The following is a 20,106-nucleotide window of genomic DNA, read 5'->3' as shown; positions in this document are numbered from 1 at the left end:
GAAAATTTCCCTTAGCTAAGTAAAAATGTTACTTAGGATAAAAATAACCCGAAAGTAGGCATTCCATTTTTGTAAGTAATTTATATTAGACATATAAGCTTGCATATACAGTATCACTACATCATTCTTTTTTTAAAAGGAAAAGATTAAAAAATCACCAAAATGCTAAAAGTGATAAGTGGTAGAACTATTTAAAAAAAAAACTCTGTAGATAAACAATTATGAAGCAAACAATGATTCTCTACAATGATCAGATTAATAGTAATTGATTACATATAGAAAAACCAAATATATGTTACAAAGATTTCACCTTGTTCCATTCATTGTTCTAACGAAGACATTTTAGAGTGAATTAACACTGTTGAGGTTGTTTTAATTCCTAGACCTCTTCCATTCCTTCAGGAGTCTCAGAACCAGTGCCAGTCACCATAAAAGAATGGTTCTGTGGTGAAAAGCTACCTGCCCAACCTGCTCCTTGCAACTCCTCAGTGGACTTGGTGACATCCCACTTCCCCTGCTTTACTCTGCTGGGAACGGGCCAGTTGTTCAGCCCCTCTCATCCCCAACACAACTACATACTTAGAACTTAGCTTGGTCAACAGTAAGCAGCATTATGGCACCATGTAGGTGCTAAAAATGGTCCTGGGGAATCTCTTTCTGTTCCCAAACCAGAGCTGATCACGTAATAGTTGCTTTGGGTTCTGGAAAAGTAAAAGGATACACAATACCCAAAGAATATTTTCTTGACAGAAGCCAAAGCAACAGCAGCAGCTATAGGAGCGAAGTGGTTCAAAGTGGTTCTGGGAGCCCAGCAACTGCTGCCAGAGCCTGGTGCCAACTCCCAGGACGCCCTCCGTGAAGCCTCACCATGGCTTTGTTCTCCTTGATGTTCATGGTCCTTTTCAGCAAAGCATCTGAACTCTCCTGGCTCTCATCCCGAGAGTCATCCTCAGACTCAGAGGTAGAATCTTCCCTTTGTATCACCTGTCTACGGCCTTTCTTTCTTCCAAGAATTGTTTTTTTCTCATTCTGTAAGCGTGAGCTAGAAAACAACTGCTCGGAAGAACTGTTTTTATCTGGTTTGTTGGCCAGCTTCTTGGTGGGGAACTGAAAGGCTACTCGAAGACCAATACTACTTCTTCTAGACCTGCTTCTTCTCGGGGTAGCCTTATCTTCTTCTTCATCTTCCTCTTCCTCACTCACCAAAGATGCTTTGCCATCATCACTCAAATCTGACTCCACGACCTAATAAAATAAGAGCAAGAAAAAGCACAAAGACACTGTTACAGACCCACAAAAAAGACATGCATTTAAAACAACTGACAGCATATGAGAAAAAACATGAAAAATGAAAAGCTTCCCCTTCATATTATGAGTTCCCTCTGAATTTCCTTTAAATGTGCAAGAAATTGGTTGATGAATAAAATCAAAGAGCAGACAACCTACTACTGAACTGTGCACCATCACACCCATGACAGAACTAGGTTCCATTCAGAGCATGAGGGCTGTAAGCAAAACACTGACAGGGTGGGTTCCTCCACCATGGGACAACCAGGGAGCACCAGCAAGAGGAGAGACAGTCACAGAAAAGGAGAGACAGCAGCATGACAGACGTGATCTTCAGACAGGAAAGGATGCAACGGGGGAAAAATGCTGACTGGTCTCTAAATAGCAGGAACCAGACTCCTGAGTAACAGGGCGGGAGAGCTGACTGCACCTCAGGGCAGTGACCCAGAGCAGGCAGATGACCTGCCACTGGGTCCTCAGTCAAGGGGCACCTTTCCCTTCTCTGGAACCCTCAGAGCCATGAGGTGAAACCAGGTCAGAAAGCTCTACAGGTTGTAGCAAAACACCACTCAGTCATCTCAAGAAATCCTCACCTGACGTTTTCAAATTCCACACGGTAGAGGTCTCCAGCATTCAAAAACATTGCTCCGTTTTACAAGTGAGAACACAGTAAATATGGAAGGCAGTAACGGATACATCACCTAGGTGACAGCTTGGATGTGACGGGACTCTTAGCAGCGGTACAGAGACAGGTATAAGTATGTGAGATCTAGGACGTCTTCTGGGTATCCTTCCATGACCACAAGCTAGAAGACTTTGGGAACCATTATCTGAGAATTCTGAAAATCTACCAAGAACATGGAATGGCACCAATGTGGACCCAGGATCAGTTCAGGGACGCTGCTTCCTCCCCAGTGACCACCATCAACCCCAAATTCTCGTTGGACTAAAGTTAGAAATAAGACACAGGGAGAAAAAAAAAACGCAGATAACTGCCAACCCTGGTATAGCCACACCAAGCCAAGTGAGAAATAAGACTATACGGCACTGATTTATCCATTTTTTTAATACCCTGAACTTTCCATATTAATAGCTTCAGAATTCAAAATGGTGTACTGCAAAGGAACCCAATTTTAGGGGACACTGTCAGGGAAGAACTTCAGTTTTGATCCATTTATCTACCATCCTCATCATCTACAGGCCTCTCTTTACCAGATGGAACAGCTCACTACAGAGGCCTGAAGGAAGGAAACAACAGCCCAGAATCAGACCCGAGAGAAGAGCACAAGTGTAGTACGTGGATGTGGCTATTTCACATCCGGCCAGCAGACCCCTGGAAACCAAGGTTACAGCAATGTCCCATTATCAAGAAAGATAGGTTCGCCAGTTCCCACAGCGGTGGGCAGGAGGCTGGGCTGGGAGGCAACAATGCTTTTCTTCTCACTGGATTCTAAAATAAAATTTGCAGGGGCCTGTGCTGAACTGTAAGCTACATCGTGATCTATGTAACACATCACAGTCCATAGACTTGGGGGCAGGTGGGAGGAAGACTTCTGGGGTAATTCACTTTCTCTCACTAGAAACACAAATGCTTCAAATAACCAGACATCACTTCACTAAAGAACAGAAAATAAGTACATCGCTAACAGATGATGCCCATTAGGGTTTTAGAAGGATCTTAATATCGTGCTGGCAAGAAGCTGGGGACTTGCTGGCCAGAACTGATGGAACTGCCACACAAACAGCTTCTGCAAAGAAAGCCAAAGGAGACCTGGGGCCTCCAGGCTGGCACAGCTCTATGTTGCTACTCATAGCAAAAAATCACCATCAAACGAAGCAGCCTACCATGCGGGCTTTTATGCTCTACATTCTCTCCTAGGACAGGTGAGGGACAAGGCACGCTAGGAGTCACGGCTTATTTATACCTCTACACAGTCTCTGCCAAAAGTTAGTCCTTAGCAGCTTCTGGCTGTGAAGAAAGAGGCTTAAACTCTACGTTCCATCTTCATACTGAAGAAGATAGTAGCATGTTTATTTTTTGCATAAATGTATGCTATTTTTAGCAGAAAACATTTCTGCACTTAAATCCGAAGGCTGTGCCTTAAAGTTACCTTCAGATTCAAACACGAGTGGGCAGTAAACTAGCCTAACTGTGCAGGATAAAACAAATAACTAACAAGTCTGTTCATAGGAAGTGCTGAGAGTAGACTTGCCTCCAGAATCCAGGCAGGCCTGGGTCACCTTTAACACTAAAAAGCATGACAAATCCAAATCCACAATGCATGGGGAACACCAAGTTTCTACCACAGCCAAATTTTTGCCAAATTAACTTCAAACCAAAAACTGTCACTTCACACACAGTAAGAAAGTATCTCAAGAAAGTTGTCACTCTAAGATAAACTTTTAGATAAAAGAGGTTTAAGAAACTCTTGAGATAATTTTTTTTTCTTTTTCTTTTTTTTTTTTTTTTGAGATGGAGTCTCGCTCTGTCACCCAGGCTGGAGTGCAGTGGCTCAATCACAGCTCACTGCAACCTCTGCCTCCCGGCTTCAAGAAATCCTCCTGCCTCCACCTCCCGAGTAGCTTGGATTACAGGTGCCCGCCACCATGCCCGGCTAATTTTTCTATTTTGAGGAGAGATGGGGTTTCACCATATTGGTCAAGCTGGTCTTGAACTCCTGACCTCAGGTCCACCTGCCTCAGCCTCCCAAAGTGCTGGGATTACAGGCATGAGCCACCGCGCCTGGCCAGGAGAGATAAATTCTTTGAGAAGGACAATAAAGGACGCCTGGGACACATCCCAAAAAACCCCTTAGGCACGAGGAGAAGATGAATGGATTTTCTCTAAGAGAATAATGGACTGGTGGACCAGGGATTAGCCTTCCAGGAGCAATTTTTTTAGGTTATGTTAACTGCTTGTGAGATAAATATGTAAGAAAAATCTTTTCACTTGTGAAGTGACTTCTTACAAGTAAAACTCTTTAAGAAACAGGATTAAAAACATTACCGCCCACATCCCTTCCTGTTGTAATTATTACCATTACTTCTGGGTTAGTCTTTCCATTCAGATCACTCTGCGTAAATCCTGCAAAATCCTCAGTCTCTGAGTCAGTGTCCTCTATAAAAATTCTTCTTAGCTCTTCTGTGAAGTATTTGGAATGAAAGCGCACATCCTGCTAAATTAAAGACACACATACATCAGAGACGGAAAGTAGAATAGAGGTTACCAGGGAAAGGCAGAATGAGGAGCTACTGAACGGGTACAGAGTTTCTGATGGAGATGACGAAAATGGATGGACAACAATGTGAATGTGCTTAATGCACTGAACTGTACACATCAAAAACAGCTGAAATGATATACTTCATGTTATGTGTATTTTACCACCAAAAAAAAAAAAAACACTGGCCGGGTGCAGTGGCTCACCCTGTAATCCCAGCACTTTGGGAGACCGAGGCAGGCAGATCACTTGAAGTCAGGAGTTCGAGACCAGCCTGAGCAACATAGTGAGACCTCATCTTTGCGAAAAATACAAAAATTAGCTGGGTCTGGTGGCATGTACCTGTAGTCCCAGCTACCTGGGAGGCTAAGGTGGGAGGATTACCCAACCCTGGGAGGTCGAGGCTGCAGTGAGCTGCACACCAATGCACTCCAGCCTGCGTTGCAGCCAAGATCACACCACTGCACTCCAGCCTGGTGACAGAGTGAGACCCTCTCTCAAAAAAACCCACATACGTACACATATATATTACATATATACACATTTTCTAAAGCTTACAAAATTCAGACCTACAAGTCAGACAATTTCTAAAAATTGGGTGTAGTCTCAATCAGTTTCTAATGTGACTGGTAAGTGCTCATGGAATTCAGCTTCTCCTGCCAAAGCTGGCAACCAGACACGTCTGCTTTCACACAGAACCAAAACACATGGAAAGAAGACATGAGAAGAAAACCTGGCTCCCTCCCACGTGTTGGCTTCCCTTTCCAACAGCCTTTCAAAGCCAGAGTCTCCTCCAAGTGGGTGAGCATGCCTCCCATTCACCAACAGCGAGTTTCTCTGTAGGAAAAGGCTGGGGCCTCTCCCAGCCCCCCACTGCCCACCACCAGAGAGCCTAGACTTGCTCCGTGAGCAGACACCACAGGGGCCTGATGGAAAGCTCACCCAAGGTCACCCCCAGGAATTTCTCTCAGGAGGTGAGAGGTGAACAACCATGGCTAGGTGGCAAGTGAGCAGAAGGAAAGCTGCAATGTGACTCTTTAAGAAAAGGCATTTTCTAATACTTTTGAAATAGTGCAAAGATGGAAACCCAACTCTCTTAATAGCACGCTTGAAAGAAAGAGGAAATAACAAACTGTAGGCCAAAGGGAGACCCACGAGACCAGCCCCCTGCAAGCCCGCCACGCCTCATCAGGGCTCAAGTCTGTCCCCAGTTTCCTCTGACGTCTCTTCCCCCCATCTCTGATATAGCAATGACCCCTTGTAACACTACACTTGGCTGAGAATCTGTATCTACCCCACTGCCTTTCCCCAACTTTAATTATATACTTCTTTGAGCTCATATATCTCTGGGGAAAGATATAATAGAGAAGCAGAAAAACTTACAGGGGCACACAGAAAGAAATGCCTACATCTAGCATTCTGTAAGCTTAAAAATGTCTCCTATGAATTATTATGGGTAATTGGAGTGAGTTTGCTCAGAGCTAAATTACTTTGTTCCTTTGTTGATAGCTGTAGTGCAGCTGCTTGAAAAAAAAATTGCACACACAAAAGGGAAGTTTCTTTAAAGGGAAATTCAAATCGTGTTTAAGGGAGACCAGAGTTAGCATACACATACTGTGTGCAAGTTCATGCAGCTTCTCTCTATTGGTTAAAATGGATCATGAGCGTGTGGGGTCAGGGTAGAGAAGCAGCCAGAGCTTGATTATTAAGGAAGAATGGTACACAGCTGCTGCTAAGGAAACCCACCATGCACCTGAGGCCTCTCAGTGCAAGAAACATCTGGCTCACAGAGCCTTGGGCCAGCCCCTGCAGGCTAATTTAGAATGGTATTTGTGTGTGTAAATTTCATCAACTACCTAAAGCCCCTGCCTAGGGCCTGAAGAGAACAAGGCCAAGCCTTGAAGCTGTGAGTTCCCATCTTCCAGTTTTTCTGGCTATTTTGATCCTGTGTGCTGGCCTCCCAGGGCAATGGGCATCTTGGGAGAGATCACCATCTTTGATGGTCAGTCCTGATAGAGAAAAACAACTTACCGTTGTCCTGAACTGAGGCCTATGCTTTAGTTTCCTTACTCCAAAGTGTGTAAGCACTGTTTTCCATGTGGGTCTGTATGATGCCAATCTCCACTCCACACTGCTCCACTGCATTCTGAGTTAGAAACCCTTGCACTGCTGACTGCTCTCTGGCACTGGTTCATTCATCTTCAAAATCAATACTGGGCGCTATGCTATGGGCCTTGGTCATCTACCATGATCAGGACCATAAGCAAATAACACATCAGAGGAGAAGCTAACATAGGTGGATACACTTATTTTGAAGTCCATGTGACATGAAGAAACAGACTAGAGAGCGTTGGCCTGTTGAACCAGACAGGCAGACAAGCACCCCATTTCAACTGCACCCAGCAAACAACACCCCCCGTGCTCACTGTATACAGTCAGGTGGGGTGTTGGATGCCTGAAATCAGAGGAAAGGAACAATACATGAGGACGAAAATCAGAGCCAGGGAAGCTAGAAAGCACCATTCAAGTATGAGGTCCCCCCTTCTTCAAGGAGTTTATAATCTAACAGGGAAGCAGATAGGTCCACGAGTCACCCTGGTGAGGGTCAGTGCTCTAAGGGATACACAGGCAATATGGCACACGGAGGGAAAGAAAACCCAGTAAGTCTTCATGGAAGAAGTAGCATAACTGGATGTGAGCAACGGTAGAGGCTAGAAAAATGGTGAGAGCACAGATAGGAACAGCATAGACCAGTGGGCAGAAAGGGGAGAACAGTGGATAATGAGAGTGTCAATTCAGTTCCTGCGCCCGGCAGCATAGCAGGTAGGAAAGAGACCCAGGGGGGTAACAGGCTGAGAAGTGGTGGCCCTGGATTTGGAACATCCCAGCTTGGTACTTCCCAGATGTGGGGCCTTGGGCAAGTCATTACACCTTCCTGAACTTCAGTTTCATCACTTACAAACCTGCAGCTTCCCAGGGAGGTCTGTGGATTAAATGCAGTATCCATATGAAAAGCAGTTGGCACACTGTCCTCCCCGGGGAGAACACACCTGACTACAGAAGTAGTCATCATAGCAGCAGAAGCAGCTGTTCTGTTTCTTAATGCCCTGTGCCTGCCAGGCTCTGTGCTCGGCCCTTTAGACATGTTCTGCCCTGCTCAAACGCTCCTCAAGGTGGATCCAGCAGGCTCTACTCTCCCCACTGCCTGACTGTGCTCAGATGGAGGGCTAAGGGAGGAGCTGACCAGAGCTCAATCCTGTAACAGATCCCAGTAGGAAGGGATGAGCATTCAGGTAAGAGCTACGAGGGCTACGGCAGCTGCAGAGGGAAGGGAAGGATGGACATCAGGAACACAGTAGAAGTTTCATCAACTCCTGGACGGAAGTCAAGGAGATGGAAGAGGGGAGGGAAGGCCAAGAACAACAAAAGATGGAGATCAAGATGGGGAAAGGGGTAAGCCAGAAAGACAATGAAGGGAAGGAGAAGTGAGTTTCAGATCTCCCTTAGCAACCAGGACCAGTCCAACTGGTAGTCAGAAATCACCTGAGGCTGGAGAGAGAAGACAAGCTCCACAAAAGAAAACAGTAACAGCTCAAAGCAGGACAATAGACAAGATCACTAAGTGAGAAGACTGAAGACAAAACCTTAGAGAACATCTGCATTTAGGGACAGGAACAGGGAAAACAAGTGACAGTAGCAAAGAGCAGGCCGGGGCACAGTGGCTCACGCCTATAATTCCAGCACTTTGGGAGGCCGAGGCGGGCGGATCACCTGAGGTCGGGAGTTTGAGACCAGCCTGGCCAACATGGCAAAACCCCGTCTCTACTAAAAAAAAAAAAAAATACAAAAATTAGCCAGGCGTGGTGGTGGGAGCCTGTAATCCCAGCTACTTGGGAGGCTGAGGCTGGGAAAATTGCTTGAACCTGGGAGGCGGAAGTTGCAGTGAGCCGAGATCATGCCACTGCACTCCAGCCTGGGCGACACAGCAATACTCCATCTTGGAAAGAAAGAAAATAATAACAAAGAGCAAAAGGTGTAACAGAGGAAGAAACCCAGGTGGTTAGAAGGAGGTCTACTGGTGGGGTCAACTGTCGTGGAGATGCCAAATGGGATGAGGACGGCAGAGACCAGGGAGCCCCCAGTGATCTCTGAAAGCACAGCTCCCACCCAGGCCAGAACTTACAGTGGCCCGCATAATTAAGCAGGCACTTCACTTACATATAATTAACTGCTTCCCTTCCTGTACTTGCCCAGTGGAAGCAAGGTGGGTTTAATTTGCTGCCTTTTTGGAGAGGCCATGGCCAAGGCAGAATGAGGAATTTTGAGTGCCACAATGAACTCAGAAGAAAATGCCACTGAAGGGTAGAGATTTTGATTGGCCATTCTACTACCAGGACACAACGTGAACCTCCAGGAATCTACCTCTCAGAGAACTCTCACTTGGGAGTGCTAGAGATCAAAGTAACTAATGCAAGAATAAGGCTCTCCCCAGCAATTCCAAGAGGACCTGCCAACAGAATTGCACCACAGGACCACAGAGGTGCAATTGTCTCCCCGTAACCACACGATCCCTCATGCCTCACCGCAGCCTCGCCTCTGTGGGAAGACTCTGAACACATCCTCGCCACAAGTTACAGCCCCAGGGCAGCCAAGAAAATGCACTTGATCATGTGAGGTCCCTTTATTTAAAAAAAAATATATATATGGTACAGGGAAGGATTAACACAGCAAAGTGAACTAGGTTCTCTCACCAGTTTTTTAAAACAGGAAGACATAATGTTTCTAAAATAAAATGCTGGACAGTGAACTGATATCACCAATCTCACACCATGTTCAAATAAAAGATCATCCAAACCAAGATTCAGGCCTCCAGATGAACACATCTGCTTGGAAGGAATCATCCGTACCTGTTTCCCTGACTCCAGTGAGTCAAAACTATCACAGCTCTCCTCTGACGAGAGGGTTTCCATGGGAACATCATCTCGGAAGCCAACAAACTCTTCATCATCACTGGGGGCGTTAAAGATGTCAGCCACTTCTTTAGGGATCTGTTTTGGATTCAAAAGAGGCAGGATTAAACCAGGGGTTCTTGCTAATCACTTAGGGACATTTTCCGGAGGGGAGTAGAGATCTCATCACTTCATCCAACTGCCATGGTTGCCCAGAAGTAACCCTGAGCAAAACATGCTTCAGCTAAGAACTCATGGCAAAATAAGGTGTGGGGTAGGTGGGGGAGATAAAACTTAAAACTCTAGATATACACCCTATTTTACAGAGAATGTTAAAACCAGGCCAGAGAGAAGACATGTTTGATCTCTTGACAAAAAGAAAAATTGTTTCTGAGAACGAATGATCTCTTTTTTCTCCTACAGTGGATGCATCTTTAAATGTCATCTAGATAAAAAAGATGCCATAAAATATTATTAAGCTCTTTTCTTAATGTTCACCTACACTATTTATTTTTCTCTTCTTTGTCATAGGCTGATTCAGAAAGTAGAAAGTTCATACAATGAAATAAGTAGCTTTTCTTCTTTTCTATATTGTAAGTCAACTTAAGTAGCTGGGGATTAATTCTAACAGAATTCAAATGCTATTAGGGGATAATTGATCCCAGAGGGAACAATGTCAGCACACTTAATCCACAAATATGTATCTGCTGGAGTTCATTTTTGTAAGTTGACTATTTTCTCCCACTTCTTTGTTTTAAAAAAGTTCAAACACACAGAAAGGTGAAAAAATAGTACAAACACCTGTTGATTCTTTATCTAGACCCATTATCTGTCACTGCATTTGCTTTCTTTCTCTGTTTCAACAAATGTTAGGTTGAACCATGGGCATCTGCCGATATTTGGCTGTTTTTAACTTAGGAAAATAGCAATTTAATATGAGCCAACCTAATCCATACATTCCCATACATTGATTAAAGTAATTTGCAGACATTGTATTGATTGGCCCTAATATAATTCAGCACATATCTCCCACGGATAAGGACATTCTCCCATAGAACCACAAAACCATAATTGTGCCGAAAATAATTAACATTAATTCAATAGTACGATTTACTGTAATTCTATATTTTAATATCTGCAACTGTTCCCAAAATGTCTTTTATAACTTTTTCGAGACAATAAGATCCACTCCAGCAAGGTTTTGCATTCCATTTGATTTTTATGACACGTTTTTTGTTGTTTTTCACAACACTGACTTTTTTTCAGATAGACCATGACAACTGCCTTGTAGAATGTCATGTATTCTGAGCTTATCTGAGTGTTTCCTCATGATTAGATTCAGGTTATGTATTTTTGGCACCATTCTACATAGGTGACACGTACTCCTCAATGCATTGCATAAGGGGGCATAAAATGTCAAGTTATCTCACTATTAATTAGTAATTTTTAAAAATTTTTCAGTATAAAAACTTTCAAAGATATTTCAAAAGTAGATGGGAAGATATTTTAATGAGCACACATTGATCCTCCCCGTAATTATCTGCCCAAGGCTAACTGTGCTTCCCCTGGATCCCGACCCAACTCCCTTTCTTCTAAATTATTGTGAGGCAACTGTAGACATAGTATCATGTCACTCTGTATCATCATCTAATGTGCAGTCTATATTCACAGTTCTTCTGCCTCATTTTTTAAAAACTTAGTTTGTCTGCATCATGATCCAAATAAGGTTCACACACTGATCAACATGGCTCTTAAATCCCTTCTCATCACTCCTTTATCTTTTTTTCTCTTGCAGTTTATTTTTGAAGAAACTGGGTCATTTGACTGTGGCGTTTGTCCAAGTGTGAAGTTTTATTTTTTTGCAGCCCCAAGGTGGTGTTTAACAGACTCATTTGGATTTACAATTTGGGAGTTGAATCTGGAGGCTTACTTCTAGTTGGCTTGCTTTTGCCAAGACTACTTTTTAGGAAGTGTTATGTTCTTCCTTTGGAAAGCACGTAAGGTCTGGCTGTCTCTTTCTTTAGTGGTGTTGCTGTTTGGTCAATAAGTTAAGGTGGAATCGGCCTGATTTGTTCTTTGCTTTAAAACAAAACAAAACAAACAACAACAACAACAAAAAACACCCTTTCTCCTTCGTCACTAATAAGGAATATGCAGAGTGATACTTGAGATTCTGTGAATAGCCTCCCTGATAACATCTCGCTCAATAGTTTCAGCGTCCAGTGACAATTCTTTTTTTTATATATTTTATATATAAAGACAGGGTCTATGTTATTAATAAAGACAGAGTCTATGTTATTTATTTTAATAAAGACAGGGTCTGTGTTACCCAGGCTGGTCTCAAATTCCTTGCCTCAAGTGATCCTCTCACCTCAGCCTCCCAAAGTGCTGGGATTACAGGCATGAGCCAGGGCACCCCTGAATCAATTATTACATTAGGGACTGCAAAAGAGAAATTTTCAGATTTTCTCTCTCCTTCATAAAGTAGCTGGCATTCTTGTATAATATAGTCTTTCTCTCACTCTCCCCCTTTTCTTCTACCATGTATATCCATGGATTTCTAAAAATTATTATTCAATATGTTATAATCCATACTCTCATAATTCTTTCTGACTGTCCCAAATTTGGCCATTGGGAGCTCCTTGGAAAGTCATCCTCTGTCCTTCTGACATGGCACTAGGGGTCTTTCAACACCTCCTTGCTTTCTGACACAACAAGCATGGCAAGCTAACCTTGTATGTTTCCTGTCCCAGACCTCAAATCAGCCATTTCTCCAAGAAGCCCTGAAACCTTTCACTGGGAAATGGCATTTAAAAACCAAGCTCGGAGAACACAGTGTACCTCGGTTAATGAAGTATCATTGCTTGTAGGCTCTTTGGACAGAGCAAGGATATTTTAAATAGGTAAATCACAAGTTCATGGTGACACCTTGAATTCAAATCCAACACGGAGGCTTCTTCCTCTGCTCCCTCATCTCTCCCTCATCTCACATTAGCATTGCCATTCCACCACAAGGAAAACCCTCGATTCCCAAAATTTTTAATATACTTATCCATGTGGTGCTCTATCTACAACAGACACAAAATAGCGCCAAATTGACGCCACCAATATACTACCAACAACAAACAGTGCAGTTCAAGATTTCTTTGCAGTTCTTTCTAGCCTTGGAACATAGTCTCACTATACACAGGATCTTTTCCTTCAGCTAACCAGATGATCATTGCACATGGTTATGCAAAAATGTTTTACATGTACTTCCCATTTCATCATGCAGTATATTAAAAAGATGTCCTTAACAGTTGAGATTTAATAATTTTTACTGTTTCATCAGAACATTCTTATGTGAAACTGACATTTTCTTTTTAAATTGAATGCATGGAGGTGAATAATGCAATGACTACTAATACAGTTTGTTGCTACCACCTGGATTGATGCTAAAGATCAGCAGTTTTCTCCACTTTGGCTTTTGCACAATCAGTGCAAATATCAACACGGCAAAAACGGCAAATAATCTTATTATGACATTACATTCGCCCTCATGGACCTGTGAAAAGGTCTCAGGTCCTCCATCTCACACTTTGACCACTGCACTAGCGTATACAGAGTTGTGTATTCAAAAGCTACTTAGCTTCTTGGAATTCTCTGTGCGGGTGTGTTGACTTAACTTTACATTTAGTCAGGTTCCATTTAGGAAACTGGTAATCCTTAATCTATTTACTTTCATCCTTATTTTAATGCTTCTTGATTAAAAATAATTAGAAAATAAGGGTTCAATCAAAGGAAGTGTAACATAAATACAGAAATGGGATACCCCAAGTTCAGTGATGCTGAAGGGTTAATACACTTTGCCACCATCTAATAAAATCATTGCAAGGGACAAACAAGAATAACACTTACAGAAGTAGAGTTCCACTAACAATTTTTTTACCAGCCACATGTAGGGCAGCACTAGCAAAGCCTAACTCTGACATTGTTCTTGGGGAAAATATTAAAACTTTTCTCAAGGAGGTATGTTAAACAATGTTTGCCATGTTATCTTTTCAAAGACACCTTTTGTTGTTGTTGTTTAGCACTCAGAACTCAGAACTAATACGCAAGGAAAACACCCAGACTGGAGAAACACAGACAATACTTACGAAAGTGTGCCTATGTTGTAGTTATGTAATAGCCACTGAGTTCAGTCCCTGCAGAGGCACTAAGAGGGACAGTGTGTCAATTTCAGTCTTTTTCTTTTGGCCTTCTCACCATTCCACAAAATTCAAAAAGCCCTGCTGGCCCAGAAGCTTCTTTTAACATACATGGTTTAAAGGAGGAGGAGCACCCCATTTATGGATTTAATGGAAATACATACAAGGAATGGAGAGGGTTGGTGATAGGAATAAACTGCTTCCAGCGGCAACTGCATTAGTCCCTGTGCTATTGTGTTCCGCCCCACCACTGCTGCTAGCCTGTGTCCGCCTAGCTAATTCCTCCTTCTGCATGTTTGACTTCTGCATCTGCTCCAGAGGTACCATTAGGGGGCTATAATTACTGATTAGGAACAAAAGGAAAGAACACACTTTCAAAAACACAGTGTGCATTCTTGGGGTATGCAGGGCTCTGATCCTTCAAAAGGTATTAAAAGAGTTTCAGATAGTCACAGGCTTCAGGATTTGGCAAACAAACAAACAAACAAACAAAACTGTAAAATATTCAAGTGTCCTCAATGCAACGAACTGATTCGTTTAACAGATGCAACAAAGGCAGCAAGATTTAAATGAGAAGGACCTGATAGAAAGGATACACAGGGACCTCTTCTAATGAATGACCAGTTCCACAACACAGCAATACATTAGGCCCAAGGATCTGTCACTTTCCTTTTCCATTCAGCAGTGATCCACTGGGTAGCTGCATAATCTAGACAAATGCAACAACAGACCTTCTTTTTTTTTTTCCCCAAAGTTTGTGTTCCATTCTATTACAATAATGCCAATCGTAAGACTCACCAAAAAGAAAACTACAGCAAGTAACTGAAAACAACAAAAATACAAAATTTATCAATCACTGGATATTTACATTAGTTGAACTTCTGAATTAGGATAACTACAATCTAGTGAACCAAAAAAAAAGGGAAAATTCTCATCTGAAAGTGAAAAGACCGTTTCATTATTTATAATACTTTTTAAAAATTGGCAACTTTATGCTATTCCTAACTTTCATGTACAGTTTCTGTTTGTCTGCTTTGTCTTTATTGGAATTAACGGTGTGAATATCATCAAAAGTCATCTGGGGGACCAGGATTCAACTCCATGAGAACACAGGTACTAGAATGGAATCCCCAGGCACCTAACATAGAGCCCAGCCTAAAGCAGATGATCAATAAACCCTTGCTGAAAGCATTTACATGCATCTGACTTTGTAGCAATTTTCTTAAGAAAGGTGTATTTTACTAGGAAAATACTAAGTCAAAAATGTACACTCTGTGACATTCCTACATGAGGGGAATTTAGAATTTTCACCCAGAATCCTAGGACATCTATCTACAAAGCAGTCATATTCATAGCTCCCCTTTCAGAAAGGACTGCAGGTTTCCTTTATAAGCCATACAGATTACCTGAGAGCTTTTCTCTGAAATACATTATGCAAACTCAACAGGCTTTGGGGCCAAACAGGTGGGTAACAAGGCAGTAGGTCAGCTGTAGGACAATATGGGATGGTGCTGACTGGTAGGCTGAACACATATATCAGGGAAGGGAGGCCACTCCTCCACTCCAGCTGATCACTGCCCTGCAGGAACAGGGGTCTAGTGTGCCTGACCTCCAACATTCCCAGAGAACCTGAGAATCTGAGTGTTGGCAAGAAACTTCCCGTCTACAGACTGGATCTCAAACTTGTTCAGGGAACATGCACAGTGGAACTCATAGGGCTCTGTGGAACACCAAGGAAACTGTAAATGCCAGAATTCCAAATATTACCAACAGTATTAATATATCTACTAGTGCCTAGTAGTAATAGTAGAGGACATCAAAGTGTTAAGAAAATTAAGAAAAACTATATCCTTTCCCTTACTCATGGCAGCATTATTCACAAGAGCCAAAAGGTGGAAGCAATCCAAGTATCCATCGATGGATAAATGGATAAACAAAATGTGAGACATACATATAATTGACTATTATTCAACATTAAAAAGGAAGGAAATTATGACACATGCCACAACATGGATGAACTTTGAAGACGTTATGCTAAATGATAATAACCCAGTCTCCATAAAACCAAGAACTGTATGATTCTACTTATAACAGATACCTAGAGTGGCTGAATCCCTGGAGACAGCAGAATGGTGCTTGCCAGATGCTGAGGGGAGGGAGAAACGTGGAGTTACTGTTTAATGGATACAGAGTTCAGGTTTCCAAGACGAAAAGAGTTCTGGAATTTAAATATGCTTAACACTACTGAACCACACATTTTAAAATGGCTAAGATAGTAGATTTTATGTTATATGTATCTTAGCACAATTTAAAAAGAATTCAACGAAAAAAGACAAATTAAGAAAGACAATTTAAGCCAGGAATGGTGGTTCATACCTGTAATCCCAGCACTCTGGGAGGCCGAGGCAGGAAGATCACTTGAGCCCAGGGGTTTGAGACCAGCCTAGGCAACATGGTGAGACCCCGTCTCTACCAAAAAAGATACAAAAATTAGCTGGGTTAAAAAGATACAAAAAAAGATACAAAAATTAGTGGTGGCGTGTGCCTGTAGTCCCAGCTACTCATGAAGCTAAAATGGGAGGATCCGTTGAGCCCACGAGTTACAGGCTGCATGCAATGAGCTATGATCATACCACTACACTACAGTCAGGGTGTCAGTGAGACCCTGTCTCTAAAAGAGAAAAAGAAAAACTGGGGTGGAGGGGAGTTTTTCTTTCCTTAAGTGAATGAAATCTTCCAAACTGACAGAACAAGTCCAGACCTTAGCCTAGTTTTAATTGTACCATCACTTTAGGGGCATGTGGCTTGAGAACCCAACTCTCTCACCTAAGGGAGGTTCAGATACATCATCGTAGGTGCCAAGGCTTCAGCTTTAGTGTCTGACCAACCAGGTATCTGAGCCTGTAAGCCCATTAGTTAACTATCAGTTATGGACAGATAGTTAACTAATGGGCTTACATTAATGTCCATAACATTAGTTATGGACAGAGCTGTTTGCAGAACCACACTTGGCTGAAATCCAGCTTTGTTCTATCCCAGCTAGGCTAATAAAAATAAACCCCGCTGAGTTGCTGCTGGCTTCTCGTTGAGTAGGTGCCTTTCAGGCATACAAAGCAGTGCTCTGGAGGTCTCCATACCATTTTGACCTTTGCCAGCCTGAGTCTCCATTAAAATTCAATTTAAAAAACTAATAAGCTATAAAAAGATCGTCAAACTGTCAGTTGGTTTTCAATCAAGTATTTACCTTTGAAAATATTTTAATGTGAAGTATTGTTAATTTAAAACTTTATATTGTGAAATTAAGTATAATATTTTTTAAATTAAAGCTTTTCCATATCTCAATGATATCTAAATTCATCCTTCCTGGATTAAAAAATACAACCTCCTACCCAGAAGGAACACATTTATCAGTATTAGTTTTTGAAGAGAAAGAAAATAAGATTCACTTTTTAGGCCAACTGATACAAGGGCTGATTTTGATATACTCCAAGAATATTCAGTGTACATTTCACCTAGAAGCAAGCTCTATTTTAAGATTTAAAAAGCAGACAAAAGGTATTTATGCACACTACTGCATTTTCCTTATTAAGTGTTTTGAAAGCGATTTTGATAGCAATGACAGCAGAATTTGCAAGGTGTACTATCTTGCGTCTATGAAAAGAGATCTTCTACACAGAGGAGAGCATTCCTTCCTCTTTAACACACCATGAAGGATGAGAACTCTGTGTTATTTTCTTATGCAAAATCATTTCTTTGAATCTTTTACAATTAAATTGGTTGGCCCATAAGAAAAGTACATACCATGCACCAACCACAAGAACTAACTCAAAATGGATCACAAACTTGAATATAAAACTATAAAACTTTTAGAAGAGGAGAAAATCTTTGTGACCTTAAGTTAGGCAAAGAATTCTTAAGATACAACACCAGATACAACACAATACAGATCTTTAAAATGTGTAAATTAAATAATCAAAATTAAGAACTTCTGCTCTTCAGAAAACGCCATTAAGAGAATGAAAAGGAAAGCCACACACTGGGAGAAAATATCTGCAAATGCTGTCTCTGATTTGCACCCAGAAAATATAAAGAATTCTCAAAACTCAATAAAAAGAAAACAAATCAGATGGTCGACGAGTTAAATGGCAAACAAGCACAAAAGAGAATTAAATTAACACACACACGCATCTGACCTCTGAATGGGGAGGACTTTCACCAATCACGTGAAGCAGACCAAAATGGAAAAGTAGATCACTGACCATGTAACGGTTTAAAGCTTCTTACTTAAAAGAAGAAAATTCAGAAACAAAAACAAAGAAAGAAAGAAAGGTAGGGCAAAGATCTGACAAAAATATGACAAATTATTAAAATTGCTAAAAACCTCATACAAAATGAAATATATACCATGGCCACACAGACAAAATGGCAAAACAAAGAAAACTCACTAGGGAAAACAAAAGAGGCTAAAAACACTTTAAAAGTCCTCAGCCTACCTAGTAATGAAAAGAATGGAAAGTAAAACAAGTATTCTTTTCATCTAGCAATTTAGCAACATTTTGCTTCCGTTTTTAAGGGCATGCTCAATGATGGGGAAGGTGTGAGGAGACAAACACTTCTATACAGAACTGGTATGAGGACAATGAACCCAAAGCTTCAGAAACTAAGTATCATCACATACATCTAAAATAGGGCAGTTAATTTTTAAAAAATTATATACAGTGCAATTTCAAGACTGCCAGGAAAATGTAGCTAAACTCAGGGTGAAGGAGTATGTGAATTACTATTAGCAGTTAAGAGAATCATAAAATCAAGGATTATCAGGCCAAGTGTGATGGCTCATGCCTGCAATCCCAGTGCTGTGGGAGACCAAGGCAGGAGGATCACTTGAGCCTAGGAGTTCAAGACTAGCCTGGGCAACACAGCAAGACTCCAGCTCTACAAAACATAAAAAATTAGCCAGGCATAGTGGCATGCTGTAGTCCCAGTTACTTGGGAGGCTGAGGAGAGAGGATTGATTGAGCCCAGGAGTTCAAGGCTGCTGTTAGCTATGATCCCGCCACTGTAACAGAGAAAGACCCTATCTCAAACAAAGAAAAAAAAAAGATCATCAGATTGTGATGGGATCTCATCCACCAGTTTGTGCTTCATATAGTGGGAGTGACAGCCAGACACAGAGGCACACACCTGTAGTCCCAGCTACTTAGATGGCCTAGGCAGGATAGCTTAAGTCCAGGAGTTCAAGTTCAGCCTGGGCAACAAAGCAAGACCCTATCTCTATAAGAAATAAAAATTAGGGCAACCACAGTTAGACTTACTCAAAGGCATGTAGCTTGTTAGTGTCCTTACATTAAAAACATTTCCAAGCATCTAAATAAGAAAACGATCTGTTTTTCTATAACTATATATTAATTAGTATTCAGCAGTTAATAAAAAAATACAAACTCATATTAACACCAAGAGCACAAGCAACAATCCGAGGAAAATAATAAATTGCAATTCATCAAAATTAAAAACTGTTGTGCATCAAAGGACAGCAAGAAAGTGAAAAGAAAAATCTGCAGAATGGGAGAAATAGCTACAAATCATGTATCTAATAAGGATCTACTATCTAGAATGTATAAAGATTTCTTACAACTCAAGAAAAAGGCAAACAACCAATCAAAGAACAGGTGAAGAATTTGAACAGACCTTTCTCCAAGGAAGATATACAAATGACAAACAAGTACATAAAAATACACACATCAGTGGTCATTAAGGAACTGCAAACCAAAAACAGGCAATACTGACCGGACACAGTGGCTCATGCCTGTAATCCAAGCATTTTGGAAGGCTGAGACAGGAGGATCACTTAAGCTCAGTTCTAGACCAGCCTGGGCAATGTAGCAAGACCCCATCTCAAAAAAAATATATTTTTTAAATTACCTAGGCATGATGGCACATGCCTGTAGTCCCTGCTACCTGGGAGGCTGAGGCAAAAGGAGCTCTTAAGCCCGGGAGTTTGAGGCTGCAGTGAGCTGTGATCAAGGCACTGCATTTTAGCCTAGGTGACAGAGCAAGACCCTGGCTCACAACTAATAACAATAATAATAAAGACATTGAATAGAAGCCATGTGGAATTGAAAAAAGTCACACACAGGTCTAGGCAAGACAGTATGTTCAGAAAAGATCTAAGATGATCTTCAGTTTTCGGGGTCAGAACATACCCAGCCAATCTTTTAAAGATTTCCCTAGCACAGAGTCAGTCTGCAAAGACTGGAAGAGGTGGCCACTTCTCAAATATTTAATTCTCAACAAAAGAACAAAGACATATAAAAAAGAAGAAAAACCTGGCCCATTCAAAGAAGCAAAATTAATTGACAGAAACGTTCCCAGAGGAAAACACTGGACTTACTAGACAGACACTGGACTTACTAGACAAAGAAAACTATCCTATGCTGAAAGAACAAAAGGCACAAAGAACTAACG

The 20,106-nt window shown here is 41.6% G+C and overlaps 1 protein-coding gene across 8 annotated transcripts in view; it reads right to left on the bottom strand.

Annotated features, from left to right (window-relative positions):
* CDCA7L (cell division cycle associated 7 like) overlaps positions 1 to 20,106 on the bottom strand; it is a 45,566-nt gene that overhangs the window by 6,466 nt on the left and 18,994 nt on the right. For 2 of the 8 annotated variants that reach the window (XM_054495435.2, XM_063667479.1), the window contains exons 2-4: positions 9,413 to 9,553; positions 4,326 to 4,463; positions 868 to 1,245 (exon numbers count right to left, since the gene is read on the bottom strand). In XM_054495435.2, coding sequence (XP_054351410.1) covers positions 868 to 1,245; positions 4,326 to 4,463; positions 9,413 to 9,553 — 657 coding nt within the window. Of the gene's footprint in view, positions 1 to 867; positions 1,246 to 4,325; positions 4,464 to 9,412; positions 9,554 to 16,017; positions 16,111 to 20,106 lie in introns of all 8 variants that reach the window. The other 6 variants (XM_054495437.2, XM_063667480.1, XM_063667476.1 and 3 more) reach the window with 5 other exon arrangements.

Source organism: Pongo pygmaeus, chromosome 6 (genome assembly GCF_028885625.2).
Source record: "Pongo pygmaeus isolate AG05252 chromosome 6, NHGRI_mPonPyg2-v2.0_pri, whole genome shotgun sequence".
In the NCBI taxonomy this organism is placed as follows: domain Eukaryota; kingdom Metazoa; phylum Chordata; class Mammalia; order Primates; family Hominidae; genus Pongo; species Pongo pygmaeus.
The sequence above is the reverse complement of the archived record's forward strand: the minus strand, read 5'-3'. Positions and strand labels throughout refer to the sequence as shown.